Source organism: Tamandua tetradactyla, chromosome 14, assembly GCF_023851605.1.
Source record: "Tamandua tetradactyla isolate mTamTet1 chromosome 14, mTamTet1.pri, whole genome shotgun sequence".
NCBI classification, from domain to species: Eukaryota; Metazoa; Chordata; class Mammalia; order Pilosa; family Myrmecophagidae; genus Tamandua; species Tamandua tetradactyla.
Window position 1 is genome coordinate 87563168 of NC_135340.1, and position 15426 is coordinate 87578593.

The window sequence follows — 15426 nt, forward strand, 5'->3', positions numbered from 1 at the left end:
TAGGGGCTACAGGGCCACACACTTCAACCCTACAGGCTCCTGGGCTCTCCCCTCGGGGGGCTCCCCTAGGAGGCACAGCTGCCCATACCTCCTCAACTCACAGCACCCAAGCATGTCCATCTTCCTTTACCAGGTCCCACTGAGGGATCCACAGGAGGGTTCTGGTGGAGCCGTCCCAGCTGGGCGCCCTCCCAGCACCTCCCAGCAGCCATAAGGCAGGGAGGGCTCCTTCGGCTTCACTGCTGGCCAGGTCAGCTGCGGTTGGAGGAACCTGGAGAACACAGGGGTGGGGGGCGGTCCACCAGAGCCAGCCAGCAGGATGGGCATGAGAGCAGATCCCACAGCAAGGCCACTGTCCCCCAGGCTGTCCTCCGGGCTGTCCCTGGGCTCCTGGCACTGCCGGCCTTGGCAAGGCCCCAGCCTCCCTCGGATCCTGGAGCCTCCGAGGCTGCCCGGAGGGACTGGCCTATCTTGGGCAAGCCCCGAGCACCTTGGCCCTGTCTGCCCCCACAGCCTCCAGGGGTGAGTGGCACTCTTGGGCATTAGCCTGGGCTGGCCTTGGTTTTTGCCGCAGCCCCCACACAACTGTTTGGAAGGAGGAGGAGCCCTGGCGCTCACAGTACACCTGCTCCCCGCCTGAGGGCTGCTGCTTCCCAGGGCACGTGAGCCCGGTTTCCAGGCACCCACCCTCACAAAGTCCCTCGAAATTGCAGTTCTGGGGTAGAACTGGGAGGGCTGTGAGCCACATGTGTGAGGGGAAAATACCAGATGTCGAGGAGCCCTCTGGCCAGCTTCGGTCCCTGCTGGGGTCCTCTTGCCTTGGGCAGGCCCAGGGGAGCAGCTGCTGGAGAAAGGGCCCGTCAACAGCTGCACCTGGCCCTGTGCAAGGCCCTGGAGAGGTTGGAGGATCCCAACTCCTCAGCTAGGCCCTGGCATGCACCCCCTTCCACCCCGTGGGTAGGAGGAGCCAGGGAGAGAGGGATTGCGTCGGGGCTGGGCAAAGGCCCGGGGCTACCCCGGGAAACCCCACAAGCGCCCCTTAAGGCAGTCAGCGGTAAACTGATTGGGGACGGGGCTGGGGGACGGGGCTGGGAAGTAGTAAGTGAGGGCTTTCCAAAGCGGTGGGGCCCTGCATTTGGATGCCGCCCTGTGGGGTGTCCCCACAGCCCCTGTGGTTCCCCCGCTGGGACCCCACTGCTGGGAGGAAGGGGGCTCCAGGCAGGGTTGAGGGTGGCGTAGACCAGCCGTCCTGCTTCCTCCACCCCGGAGCCGAGCCAGCAGGAGCATCAGAGCGCCCGGGGCGTTTCCTGCTGTCCCTGTGGAGGGAGGTGACTGTCATCGTCATTGCTGTCATTGGCCAAGCGCGGCCTCAGCCCAGCTTGTGGTTAGGGGCGTTTAGAGGCAGCCCTCGAGGGCGCCACCATGCCATTTCCTGAAACCGCTCGGAGCGGCTGGAGATCGGGGTCCGCGAGGCCAGGTGGCCAGGATGGTCCGGGGAAGCACCTGCTGGGGCGCTGGAGGCCCCGGGGGTGGCAGAGCTAAGGTGACCTGTTGGCGTGATGGTAGGGGGGGCTTGGGTGAGGGCTCCCCATTCAGGGTCCTGCACCAGGAGAGTCCAGGGGCGCGATACCCAGCTATGTGCTGGTAGGGATGGGGGAATTTGGGGGAGAGGCCCAGGGGCTGCCACCGCACCCTAAGAGGCCGACGTTCGGGACTTTCTCCTGTAGAATTCCTGTCCCTGCCTGCTGGTCCGGGCAGCTGGACTGTCAGGGAGCGGGACCTCATTTCTGGAACCTCGCCTAACACTTGCAAGTGACTTGGGGGGGGCTCCTGGTGTTGGCATTCGCATCACCGACTGTCCCGGGGCCTACGTGGGGGCTGGGGTGCGAGGGTCTGGCGGGTGCCCCCTCCCCAGGACCTGCTGGGCCGAGCGTGAGTGGGGACAGCCGTGGAGGGGCCGCCGCGGCCAGCCGGGTCCCACGGGGCCGGGACTGAGCGTGCCCTCTCCCAGGTGGGCGAAATGGCAGCGCTTCCGGGGGGCCCGGGGGGGGGGATAGGGCGGAGTTAGAGGCCCGCGGACGTGGGGGCAATCCAAGAGGTGCGCGCGCGTTTCTGAAACATCCCCTTTCTAACCCTTAAACTGGGAACCGAAAGCTGGGTCTCCCCTGGGGCTGGAAGCGGCTAGAGACTGTGTTTCGAGGACCTCCGAAGGGTCGCGCCGCGGGGCGGGTCCCGGCAGCCCTTTCCCAGGATGACTACGCGCCGCGGCAGAGACAGGGCGCCTGACGTGTCTAGGGCCATGTGGGAGGAAAACCTGGCGGCGCGGGGAGCCCCCTCGGAGGGCGCAGGTCCCGCGGGCCGAATCGCCGGCGGAGGCTCCCGGGTGCCGTGCTCGGCGCTTCTGCCCATGCTTGACGTTGTCCCCAGTAAAAAGTTTAACAAGGTAATTGAGAAGCCTGGAAGGACGCTCCGGGGACAGCCAGCCGCCGGGTGTGAGCCGCTCTTTCCTGTTACCGGGCGTTCTTTCGGTGAGCGCCACCGCTTTTCTAATCCGGGGGATAGCTATGCTCCGGTAATATTTCATTGAAGAAAAGTGGGAGGGCAGCTGTGAACCAACCTGAAGGTGGTGGCAATGACAGCTGGGACAGGGCAGCGGGGACACTAAGGAGGGGAAGTGGAGGAGTGAGTGAGTGCCCCAAGGCTGAGATGGGTCCTCGAGCTTAGGAGCTAGAGGGGGCTCGTTGTGACCCTTGGGGGTTTTGGGGGGGACACCGAGCTGGAGATGGGGAGGGGGGGCAGGTACAAGGCAGGCAGAGGATCCCCGGATGCAAGGCATCCCGGGTGCAAGGCATTGCAGGATAACCTTTCTGTGACCTAGCACATCCAGCAGCCGCCGCCTGTGCCAGGGGCGAGTTTGCCAACCTGTCCAGACCAGGGAGGGGACACCTGGCCCGGAGCATAGCTGGCACTCTGGGGTACCAGGCAATCTGCAGTGGCCTTGCCCTGAGCAGGTGCCTCCTGCCTTCTCTATGTGTTTCTCTGTGCACACTTCAGCTGCAGACCTCAAAGGTGGAGGGGGCTGGCAGGTGGTGAGGCAGTGATCCATGGGGATGAACAGGAGTCAGCAGTTCCCTGCTGTCCCTCCCACTTAAACCCACCTCCAGGAGCTGCCCAGATACCCCAGACCCCTTTCTTTGAAGACCAGGGGTACCAGTTGTAGGCAGGGTCAAGGCTGGAGCCAGTGGGGTTAGGGACCCTGAGAGGACAGGCCACCGCCAACCTGGATAATCTGGACACTGTTGTCCAGCAAGCCCCCCCCTCTGGCCTCCAGAGCTAGGTCAGCCTCCAGGATAATCCATGCCACTCGCCCAGGATCCCAGCCGTGAACTGAGGTTGGGGGGCCCTGGGTGGAGAGGGGTTGGGGTGGGGCGCCTGCAGCTCTAGCCTGTGGTGAGGCATCAGGGAGCTCCTGGGGCCCCAAAGGCTAGGCTGCTTCTTCTGGGGGTTCAGGGTCACTGTATCTCTTCAGCTGGGCTGTCACACATGAAAGACAGGGCTGCCCACCTGCTCTGACCGCAGCACGTGGGGGCCATGCATCAGGGTTGGGGCCCTTCCTCTCACGGGGTGCTGATGGGCTGGGCAATGTCCCCGGAGTCCCCACCCCAGGAGATGTCCGAGAGCAGATCCCGGGGACCTTGCCCGTGGAGTGAGTGTGCATTTTTCATTGTAACACCACTTCCTCTGCTTTTGCAGAAGTGGCCTCTCGAGACCCCGGCTCTTTGGGTCCTCGGTGGCACGGGTGTAAGGCCTCTCCCCACCCTGGGCTCTGACCGGGCCCCTCCCCAGGGCTGGCAGGGACTAGGACACTTGCTAGTCCTGCGTGGGCAGTGCACGATTTTGGTGGGGGGGGGCATCTACATGGTCACGTCGCTGTTCTGGGGATACAGGGGCCCCTCTGAACCGGGACTCAGGGCAGCTTTCTACACCGGAGAGCAGAGGCAAGGCTGTGGCAGCCCTCCTTCTCCCCCCGTGACCGTGGGGGCCTGGGTGCAAGGGGCACTCAGAGTTGCTCCCCCCAACTCCCTTTGGTCAGCCCCGAACCTCCCCCCACTCAGCAGTCTGGGTTCTCTGAATCCAGGGTGGCCGGCAAGGCCTCCTCTCCTGGCCGGGCCCAGCAGCCGTGTGGTGAGCAGTGTGGCCGTGGGGGCTCCCCAAAACCACGCTGGCTGAGGCTGTAGACCGCAGGCCTCCTTTCAGGGCAGAAGGGTCACAGAGACCCCCCAGGGATGTTTCCTTTCAGGCCCACCAAGTCCCAGGTCAGGCAGCGCCAGGACCAGAGAGGCTCTGCCTGTCGCCTTTTCTTTCTTTGCTCTTCCCTCAGTGGCTCACCTTCTTATGTATTTGGGGTGTCAGTTGAAAATTCTGCCAAAGTCAAAGAACTTCCTGTAACTTCAAGCAAACATCCGGGCTTCCTCTTCGTCGCTTTTGAGAAACACTCTTGAGAAAAAGCGGCTGTCCCGCGGAATTCCCCGGGGCGGCACCGGTGGGGTCCGGGGACACTTTCTAGAAAGTTCCGGTGGCCACGGAGCCTTGATCAGGATGGCTCTTGTGGGCAAGAAGGAGCTGGCGAGGAGGCCGATGGCTGTCACCCTCTTTGTGGGACCCCAGTGATCAAGGGCGGCGCCGGCAGTGCCTGAGCCCCTCCCAGGCCCGGGACAGAGGAGCCCACCGCCCGCCCCAGGGGCCAAGGACGCGGCGGAGCTGCTGGGCCAAGGATGCGCCAGAGCTGCGCCCGGGGTTTCCAGGGCTTTGGGCGCATCGCTGCTGTGTGCACAGGGGTATAGAGCGCGCCTCCCTGGGTGCGCGCTTTCCCGCGCTCTTTGGCGCATGGGTGGGCCTGTGTCCGGGGCCCTGCTGGCGCTTGAGTCTCAGGAGGGGTGGTGAGCAAAGGAAGCAGAGGGCTAGGCACCCCGAGGCGCCCCTCGGTCAGCAGCGGGGCCCCCAGGGTGCCCTGGAGCCTTCTACCCTGGAACGCTGCGCCGGGAGGTGACTACACTGGCCCCAGACGCTGCGCACTGGGCGAAAAGTCCTAGAACCGGCTTTACCCGGTTGAAAGTTACATACATAAAAATTTTAGAAACGTGTTGCAAAATTGTGCTCCAAAAAATATGTACCTATTTACACTCGCCTCAACAGAGCGTGCATACCCATACCTCACACCTTCACCACACCAACAATTAAAATTCCTTATTTCTGCCAGTCGGGTGGGCAAAGATTCTCTTTAAGATGTTCATACGTTTATTTGATTATAAGTAGACTTAAGAATTTTTCACATTTTTAGGAGCTTTTTTTTATTTCTTCTATGAGTTATACGTTCATGGCTTTTGAGAAATTCTCTGCTGTGTTGTCTTTTATTGATTTCTGGGAATTCTTTATATATTAAGGATATACTATTGTGTTCCACAGGATTAATACAAGACTTGGAACACCATAAATGCTTTCTAGTCACTCATTGAATCAATTCATTTGTGGCTTAATCTGATTCCCCTAAAGCAATTTTTTAACGTTTGTTTTGTGTGTGTGTGTGTGTGTGTGTGTGTGTGTGAGAGAGAGAGAGAGAGAGAGAGAGAGAGAGAGAGAGAGAAATATATATACAAAAAAACAATAAATTTCCAGGTACATTTTAACAAGTAGATATAGAACAGATTTTAAAGTTTGGAATGGGTTACAGTTCCATGATTTTTTGTTTTCTTCTAGCTGCTCCAAGACACTGGAGACCAACAGAAATATCAATATAATGATTCAGCAGTCACACTCATCTGTTAAATCCTATCTTCTCTGCTATACTCCTCCTTCTCTTTAAATAATAAATTTCAAAGTACATCATAACAATTAACTGTAGAACAGATTTCAGTATTTGGTATGGGTTACAATCCCACAATGTTAGGTTTTTATTTCTAGCTACTCTAAGGCACTGGAATCTAAAAGAAGTATCAGTGTGATTCAGCACTCATATTCGTTTGTTAAATCCAACCTTCTCTGTATAACCCCACCACCACCTTTGCTCTTTCTCCCACTCTGTCGGGATATTTGGCTATGCCCATTCTAACTTTTTCGTGTTGAAAGGGGCTGTCGATAATATGGGATAAGGGGATGGAACTAGCTGATGTTTTGGAAAGGCTGGCCCCTCTGCATTTCAGGACTTAACTGGTCCAGGAACCCATCTGGATATTGTAAATTTTGGAGAGTTACCCTAGTGCATGGAACCTTTGTAGAATCTTATATAATGCCCTGTGTGTTCTTTAGGATTGACAGAAATGGTTTTGGTTGGGGTTTGGCCAGTTCTGATAGCTGGCAATTTCTAACTGAAGAGTGTGACCTCCAGTGTAGCCTCTCGACCCTATCTGAACTCTCTCAGCCACTGAGAAAAAACCTTATTTGTTACACTTCTTTTCCCTCTTTTGGTCAGGATGGCATTGTTGATCCCACAGCGCCAGGGCCAGTCTCATCCCTGGGAGCCATCTCTCATGCCACCAGGGAGACTTTCACCCCTGGATGTCATGTCCCACGTAGCGGGGAGGGCAATGGTTTCACTTGCAGACTTAGACTTAGAAGGAGTGACAACAAAAGAGGCCCTCCGGAAGTAACTCTTAGGCATACTTATAGGTAGGCTAAGCTTCTCCACTACATACATAAGCTTCACAAGAGCAAGCCTCACGATCAAGGGCATGGCCTGTTGATTTGGATGCCCCTATGGTTTGACACAGTATTTGGGGTTTTCAGGGTGGTGAAGTTTAACAATTCCATGATTTTTCTCCCATCTCTCAAGGGACTTTGCCAATACTTTTGATTATCTGCTTAGTATACCAGGATGTATCCAGGCATTACATCAAGCTATACAGGATTAGAAGTCCTCATTCCGTATTCTGGGCTCCCTGTGTTTGAATTATTTAACTGATCTATCCTGACAGGTTGAGTTAGATTATGTGCTACAGAAAACCAAGATTCTGAACATAATAAAACTTTCTTCCTTTAGTCTCAAAGACCTAAAGCCATTTCAACCTACTTTTTCCAGGTCATTTAAAACTCAGGGAGTAAACTTCCTGAAGGATTGGCAAGACGGATGAAGTGTGCTAGAAAGCTTATTTTAGAAGCAGCTCTTGCGTGGACCCCTGTAAATATGCAAGGTGAGTGAGCCCCCGCAGCCATGACTCTTTTCACTTCACAGATTAAAGAGGCGGATGTAAGGATTTTTTCCTGCAGTGCGCTTTGTCCTCATAATAGGGACACTTACTTCAAAAATTAACTTGCAAGATCAGTTATCAAATTAAAACAAAACTCAGGCGATCCAGTGAAGGCACTCTGTCGAGAAACTGGTTAATGTCCATCTCATAGTTGTTTGAATGAGGCTAGAAGACCAGGAGGGCAAGTGTTTGGTGGCTCCCGGGGGGCAGATCTGTCCACACCCCAGGACCTGGCTCACCGCCAAGGGCCCCCTAGACTGCGCCATCCTTGACAATAGGTGTGGGTGACAGAGGGGCCGGAGACACCTTTACCTCCACATCCAGAGCCGGCAGTACTATCTAGCCCAGAGGCGGGCGAGGGTGGGCTTCAGGGACAGACCCCTGGGCTGCCGACAGCTGGGAGGTGGCCTCTCTGGGGAGCTGAGTGTTGGGGGATGGGCATGAGCGGGGCCTCCCTGGGGGAAATAGGGGCAGGGCTGGGGGCTGGGGAGGATGACTCACCGTGATAACACTGTGAATCATGCTCCCGCCAACAGGCGTGAGCCCCGGCCCCACCTGTGGGGAGCGCCCCAGCTCCAGGGGCTCTGAGGATGCCATTTGCAGGAGCACTTCTGAGCAGGGCGGGGTCAGATACAGCCAGGGAAGCCCAGGAGAGGCTGGGCAGGGCTACCCCCAAATCCCACGGCAGTGCCACCTGCCCCGGAGGGTGGACTTGCTGCCACCAGCTCCAGAACCCTGCAACGATAGAGATGCCGATGGGTGGTGTTTGCCACAGCCTCCCTAGCTGGCTGACAGTGGGCTCCTCTCCGAGGACAGCCCCCGTGGCTCTGGGGTCCCCACTGTGCCCCCCGACATGCTTTTCAGCCCAGCCCAGGTTCCTGTGTGAAGACCTGAGAACTGCAACTCGAGGGCACTCACTCACACCCCCGAGCCCCAGTCTCAGCGCCCAGAAAGGGTGGCACCATGTGTCCCAGAGTGGCTAGGACGGCAGCACGACCGGGTCTGGGATCCACGATGGGGACTGCTTCCTGCAGCGCTGGGACGAGCTCTGGAGTCCTGCAGCAGCCTGGGCCCGCCCCCCTCCCCCACTTCTACCACTTGATCCTGTGGCCCCTTGCCCTGTCACGCATGTGGCCAGATCCTGGAAACTGCAAACATGGCCTGTGGATCCCTGCAGCAGCCGGGGTCCCCAGGGTGGCGCAGCATTTGGGGTGCACATCTGGAAGGAGGCTCAAGGGAGCACTGGGTAGGCCAGTTCGGGGGTGAACAGGGAACAGCCAGGATGTGGCAGTGCATGCCACAGTGGGCATGCAGGGCCGCACCACGGCCTGGGGGACTGGGTGCTGGCAAAGCGCACAAGTCCCCAAGCGAGACCATGTGTGTCACTCCTCACTCCCCACGTCCATGTAAGCAACAGCCAAGCGCCCTTCAGGCCTAGGGGGGCAGGCTCCAGAAGAGGCTGCCCTCTGTGCTCTCCCGAGGCTGGTCGTCAGGGCGTCACGGCACAGCATCTGGCATTGATGCCAAGGCTGGGATGGCCAGAGAAACCACGAGAAACCCCGATGGCCACTCTACTGCCAGCGGCCCGTGACTAGGACTCAAACCCATGGGTGCAGCCAGGCGGACACTGCAGATGGAACCCGTGCCATCAGAGCGTCCCTGAGGGGTCAACGCAGAGCCCAGGTCTGGACCTCTGGGCCACCTGGACTTCGCCTTCATGGTCCTGCTGGCCTTGGGGTGCTGACCGGGGGCTGGAGCCCGGGGGCTGGTCTCATTGGGTGGGCTCCCCTGACTGTGGAATCAGCAGGAGGACCCAGCTCAATAATTAGATCACCACTAATCACATCAGCTGGGGCCACTGTGCTCATTATCCTAAACCCTGCCCATCTTTTGATGCTATAGAACTATCAGAGTTTCTGCAGTTCAGGGACGCAGAGTTTTGGGCTGCTTGGCCATCTGGTCTCTTGCTTTGCACCTAGCAATAAACTCTTTCTCTCTCTGAAACCCCGGTGTCTCAGGTATGGGTCATTGAGCACATTGGGCAAACGAATCCATAGCCTTTGTCCAGTAACAGTCAGAATGTCACCTTATTGAGATGCCCTGTATGTGACACATTGCTTCTGTCTTTTGACTCTCAGAATTCTCTGTCTTTGGCATTGACAGTTTGATTTTAATATGCTGCAGCATGGGTCTAGCTGAGCTTATCCTAAAGTGAGTTCATTGAGCATCTTGGATGTGCATATTCATGTCTTCTATTAAATTTAGGAAGTTTTCAGTCACTATTTCCTTTAATAGTCTGTCTGCCCCTTCCTCTCTTTCTCCTGGGGCCCCCACAATGCATGCACCGGTCCCACAGATTCCTCAGGCTCCATTCTCTCTTCTTCATTCTCTCCTCCTTCTCCTTAGACTGGAGGACTTCAATGGTCTTATCTTTCCATTCTCTGATTCTTTCTTCTGCCAGCTCCATTGTACTGTGGAACCCCTCTAGGGAATTTTAAATTTCTGTTACTGGGGTCTTCAGCTCTGTTTGGTTCCTTTTTGTAATTTCCATCTCTCTACTGATACTCTTGGTATTTGTCCATCATTTCCCTGATTTCCTTTAGTTCTTTTTTTTTCCTTCAAAATTTATCTGTTATTTAATTAGGTTCTTTGCAAGTTTAGAACACCAATCTGTAAGGATAAACTCCATTTGTGAGAGAGAACACAGAACACGGAAATCAAAGAGGAGCAGTTTTGATTTTTGGCATCAGTTGTGAGTCCACAGTTCTCTGCTCAACCTCGCGCTGCTCTGTAAGCTCGCTCTTCTCTTTCTCGGTGTGGAAGATCTCACCTTCCTGGTGTCTGGGCTTATGCAGCTTCTTCTTGAACTAAGCATCAGTGAGAAGTTTTGGGATGTTCGCGCCACCTCTGTCCATTTAGGTGACGGTGGCGTTGACAAACTTCGGGTGTGTCCTATGTAGAGGAACTCGATTGAGGACCGGGGGTCCAGTCACAGGTGCAACTGCTCAGCTGTCTCAGGAGAGCCGCTCTGTGCAAGGTCATGAGTGAGGACGACCGGCACGGCCTGGGAGTGATGCTAGAGTGCAGCTTTTTGCAAAGCTTAACCACTCTGGTGCTTCCATTTTTGTCACCACCCACGGGTTTTGTGACGGTAGCAAGAACGTTCTCCTTCTTTTTCTTTTCAATCCTGGATTTAGCTGCTGAATACTTCCTCTTATGCATGGCCTTTCTGGAATGCCTTGCAAATCAGGAATATCTGCCAATTCCTCTGATGAGGACTGGGTTTCGGCTGCACTGAGGCTCCCCCTTCTCAGTCTTGCTACTGGCCTCAGTGCCCTTGGTTTCTTCTCCATAGTAGCTGGCTTCTCAGCCTTTTCATCGCCATCTCGCAAGGTCGGGAAGCTCATTCAGGTCTTTGTCCATGTTTTCCTTTAGGTCTTTGAGCATAATTAGGACCATTTAATAAAAAGTCTTTGTCTGGAATGTCCCAGCTCTCATCCTTCTCATTCAGGGTTCCTAATGTTTAATCGTCTCCTCTGTTGGGCCATTGCTTCCTGTTTCTTTGTACGTTTTATAACCTTTTGTTGAAACCTGGACATTTTAATATGTGAATATGTTATCACTGAAACTTAAGCTCCGAAGCATCTGTTCCTTAAGCTTATATCCAGCTAGTATTTGTTGAATGCCAGGAGCCAGGAATGAACCAATTTTCAAAAGTGGGAAAAGAAGAAAACACTTTTCCTGGTCTTTGCAGATTGACCTGTGTGAGTGCTGTCCTTCAGGGTTTACCCACAGGATAAGTTAAGAGGACAGTTCGGGGCCAAAACTCAGGGCCTCCCTGACCCTTCCAGCATATGAGTCTTGTCTGTGTGACCCAGTAATCCCCTTGTTTATGTGGTTCTGAATGCCCCCTCTTCTCTAGGAAATGTTTTCTTGTGTCCTGCAGCCAGCAGTATCCCTCGTTCCAGGCAGCATGTCTCGTCAGCTTGGTGAGCCACCTTGTACATGCAGGGCAGGTTCTGCGGTGGTGAGTCCCCCAGGCCAGCACCAGACAGGTTGGGCCTGGCGTGCATGCTCCATGGCATGCATGAGGGCTCCTCTCCTCCGTCTGGAACGGGGACCAGATGTCTGCTCAGGGCATGCAAGCTGGCTCCGTGGGGTATGGGATTACCAGGGCGCCAGGAGGCCCCAGTGCTTTGAAGTGGCTGTTTCTTTGATTTGGCACTTGCCCAGTTGCCTGTTTTCTGGAGCTCTGAGAAAGCCATTTCCATCAGTTCTTCCTGGTTGCTCGAAGTTTCCATGGGGGACGACGGAGCCCTGGAGTACGTCACTTTCCATCTTTACGGGGCAGGGGCCAAGATAAACACTCTTTTTACTGTACTAGCAACGTTTTTGAAAACTGACCTGTGTGAGTTGCAAAGACTCAGCCCATGTTCTCTGCCATCAGACTATTGGGCTGGAAATCAGGGATCATTCAAAAAAAAAAAAAAAATCCACTTAGGAGTTTTTCATACACCCGGAGCCTCTGGTGGTTTGGAGTTACCAGCACCTTCTCACCTTTTTCTGTGATCGCCAAGGTCTCCTTTGGGTGGTTCCCAGGACCCCCAGCCTCACTGTCATCTCTGTCCTGCAGGAAACGCCACGCTGGTGAGCAACTCGGTCTCGCAGCCCGTGTCCCACCGCCCCGGGAACTGCAGCAACGTGTCGTACGAGGAGAGCAGGGTGTTCCTGGTGGCCGTGTACAGCGTCGTGTGCGGCCTGGGCCTCCCAGCCAACTGCCTGACCGCGTGGCTGACGCTCCTGCAGGCGCTGCAGGGCAACGTGCTGGCTGTCTACCTGTTCTCCCTGGCGGTCTGCGAGCTGCTGTACCTGAGCACGCTGCCGCTCTGGGTCGTCTACATCCAGAATGAGCACCGCTGGACCCTGGGCCTGTGGGCCTGCAGGCTGACCGCCTACATCTTCTTCTGCAACATCTACATCAGCATCCTCTTCCTGTGCTGCATCTCCTGCGACCGCTTCCTGGCGGTGGTCTACGCCCTGGAGAGCCGGGCCCGCCGCCAGCAAAGGACTGCCGTGGCCATTTCAGTCTCGGTCTTCCTTCTCGTGGGGCTGGTCCACTACCCCGTGTTCAAGATGAAGGAGGAGGAGACCTGCTTCGAGGCGCTGCCCATGGACAGCCTCATCGCCGGGTACCACTACTCCCGGTTCATCGTGGGGTTCGCCGTCCCGCTCTCCATCATCGCGTTCACCAACCACCGGATCATCGCCAGCATCAGGCAGAGCGTGGGCCTGAACGCCGCCCAGAAGGCCAAGGTGAGGCACTCGGTGACCGCCATTGTGGTCATCTTCCTCGTCTGCTTCGCCCCCTACCACCTGGTGCTCCTGGTCAAAGCCATCGCCTTTACTTACTACAAAGGGGACCAGGAGGCGGTGTGCGCTTTCGAAAACAGCGTGTACACGGTGTCCGTGGTGTTTCTCTGCTTGTCCACGGCAAACAGCGTGGCCGACCCGGTCATCTACGTGCTGGCCACTGACCACTCCAGGCAGAAAGCGTACAAGATACACAAGGAGTGGAAGGTGTGGGCCGCAAAGACCGACGCCAGCAAGCTCACATGCTCCAAGGGCTTGGACGAGGAGATGTTTCCCACTGATCCCACCAGCTGCCGCCCATTCTCCAGGCATGTCCATCCCCCGGGACTGCAGCCAGGCGTGTGGGGCTCCCCGGGCACCTCAGAGAAGCTGAGCGAAGACATCTGCTGAGCTGGTGCATCCTCGGGAGAGGGCGGGTAGGCACAGGCGTCCAGGGACTGGCAGTTTTCCCTCCCCACCGACTGGCCACAGGGCCCATGGTGCTGACTGGAGGTCACCTCTCTGGAAGATGTGCCCCGGCCTTCTTGTTCTCAGAGCCATTTCCTCTGGGAGCCTCTGCTCCTCAGGAGCTGCCTAGGATGTCCTACTGGGCACAGGAGCCCATGGGAAGCTGGTCTTATGCCAGGGGTTAGTGGGGACACTTCCAGGTGCCCAGAGGGGTGCTGGGGTGGGGGGGACCTCTTGGCCCCAGCGCCACTGGCTAGCTCTCTCAGCCTTCAATGAACAGCAGAGCTTTTGGCCAGGGCTGGGGCTGCTGGCCAGCACCCACTGAGCATGGGGCGGTTGCCAGGTTGGCGTGCTTGGTCTGTGCTTTCGGGCTGGCACTGCGCAGGGATGGATGGCACACAGTGGGTTTTTATGTGCCTTTGCCTCGGGACCTTGTGCAAACCGCCCTGACGGCTCTGTGGCCGTGTCTGCATGCTGGGACAGCCTCGGACCAAGCAGGCAGGCAGGAGCCCGCCTTGAGGGCCCTTGGCTGGCAGTGCTGCCTCAGAGGGCTGCGAGACCCTCCGGAGGGGCGGGCCCAGCCCCGGCTTCCAGCGCGGCAGACCCACGGCCCCCACAGGGAGCCCCTAATACTCTGATGGTTTGGCTGGCCTGCCAGAGAGGCTGCCTGGCGCCAAGTCTGCCTGGGTTTAACACGGCTGCTGCTGAGGCCCAGGACATGTTTGAATCCCTCTGTGCAGGGACCTCGGGGCTCCCTGGTCAGGAAGCAGTGGCCACGGGCTCCAGGCTGGGCAGGGTGGGAGCGAGCAGATGACTCCTGCCCCCAGGCCTGCAGGAGGCATGCCAGGATGGAGTCACTCTGCTCCCTGGGGACGGATGCGCCGGGAGCCGGCTCCTCACTCTGCAGGATGAGCCTCGTGGCTGCTTCGGCCTCCTCACCTGTAAGGTGGGGCCACCTACCTCGGCACGTCGCCGCCCCTGGCCCTCCACCCTCCCGCTGCTTCTGCCCCAGTCACCTTCCAGGAGGGAGCGCAGTGCAATGACCACGGCCAGAGCCGCGTAGACTGGCTGGACAGGGGCGGGGGGCCTGGGGCGGGAATGGGGCAGCAGCCGTTGGAAGTCCTGCCCGAGGACTGTTTCCCACAGAGCCAGGCCTGGCCTTGGTATTAAATTATGTTTCCATTTCTGCAAGCTGTCACTGCCACTCCTCATTGTTAGGGAAGTTGAGAAAATACATTTTCTAATAAAAGCATAAAATATGCATTAACCTCAAATCCCCTTTTAAATGAAGTTTTACTGTTTTACCTTTTCCAGTACACGTTTTCCTCTAGGGCTCCCTTAGGTGCCCTGATATCCTCTCCTGGGCTCCTTGACGTCCCCTCACTGCCCCTGATGCAGCAGGAAGCAGGGGACCCCACTCCTCCGCCTCCAGCCCAGGGACTCTGCACAGACCTGCAGCCCCCACCCTGACTCCCCGGACAGATGCCAGGCCCTGGGGGCTGAGCGGTGGGGGTGAGCCTGGCCCGGGGCAGTCGGGGAGGGGAGGCATGGAGGGGGCACTGCCAGGGGTGCTGCCGGTGGTCTGGGCTCCGACTCTCGGTTGTCCTGGCCTCCGTGGCCCTCAGTGCCCGACCCTGGCCCTGCAGCCCCTCTGTGTAGTCTCCAGCAGCAGTGGCAGAGGAGACCTGGGTGCTGTCAGGATGCTGCGGCCCCTTGTGCTTGGCCGCGGCGCCCCACTCTCTGTGCTCTTTTCCCAGAGCCTGGCGCCTGCCTCACTGGGCACCAGGGTCCCAAAGGGGTCTCAGCCTTGGCAGGGGCTGCAGGCTACAGCATCTGGGCTGTCCTTGGTGTGTGTGTGGGGGAAGGGTGCCCCTACCGGCCCAAACCAGCAGGGCAGGGCGGACAAGCTCAGAGGCCCCTCCCATCCTCCGTCCAGCGTCTTCAGGTGGGGAAGGACGGCGAGGACAGTGGTCACGGAGCACGTCATGGGCAAGCTCTGCACCAGGCAGTCCCACCTTTGGCCAAACAAGGGCTCATGGACACAGGTCCCTGGGCTAGACAAGGGCAGGGCCAGGGCAGGCTGCTGGTGATGGGGGGAGGTGTGGGAGGAGCCAGGGCTGGGCTGGGTGGGGCCGGGGTCCTGAGCGAGAACTCTGAGCTGCAGGGAAGGACACAAACAGGAGCCCTGATCTCTCTGCGCCGTTTTCTGTCACTGGGTCCCAAGCCCTAGCGCCTGTCTCCACAGCATGGCTGGAGGAGCAGAGAGAGGTTGTGGGCGTGGCTTGCACCCCAGCCACCCCCTTGTCCTGCACCTCGTCCCGCACCTCGTTCCAAGTACTTCGCATTCAGGCCCACGGTCAGGCCC

The 15426-nt window shown here is 57.5% G+C and overlaps 1 protein-coding gene and 1 pseudogene across 1 annotated transcript; one reads left to right on the forward strand and one right to left on the reverse strand.

The window, feature by feature from the left end:
- Window positions 1-1432: 1432 nt before the first annotated feature.
- On the forward strand, window positions 1433-14325 carry GPR132 (G protein-coupled receptor 132). The gene is made up of 3 exons (XM_077126669.1): window positions 1433-1543; window positions 7076-7187; window positions 11878-14325. Exons 2-3 carry the CDS (start codon window positions 7124-7126, stop codon window positions 13002-13004), a joined length of 1191 nt encoding a protein of 396 aa, XP_076982784.1. The 5' UTR covers window positions 1433-1543; window positions 7076-7123; the 3' UTR covers window positions 13005-14325.
- LOC143656556 (large ribosomal subunit protein eL6 pseudogene) lies at window positions 9902-11317 on the reverse strand (annotated as a pseudogene).
- Window positions 14326-15426: the final 1101 nt, after the last annotated feature.

Excerpts from the sequence above, each read along its gene's own strand:
- GPR132 (XM_077126669.1), top strand. The coding sequence starts at position 7,124 with ATGAAGTGTGCTAGAAAGCTTATTTTAGAAGCAGCTCTTGCGTGGACC. Across the intron at positions 7,188-11,877 it reads GACCCCTGTAAATATGCAAG|GAAACGCCACGCTGGTGAGC; the intron begins GTGAGTGAGCCC and ends TCTGTCCTGCAG.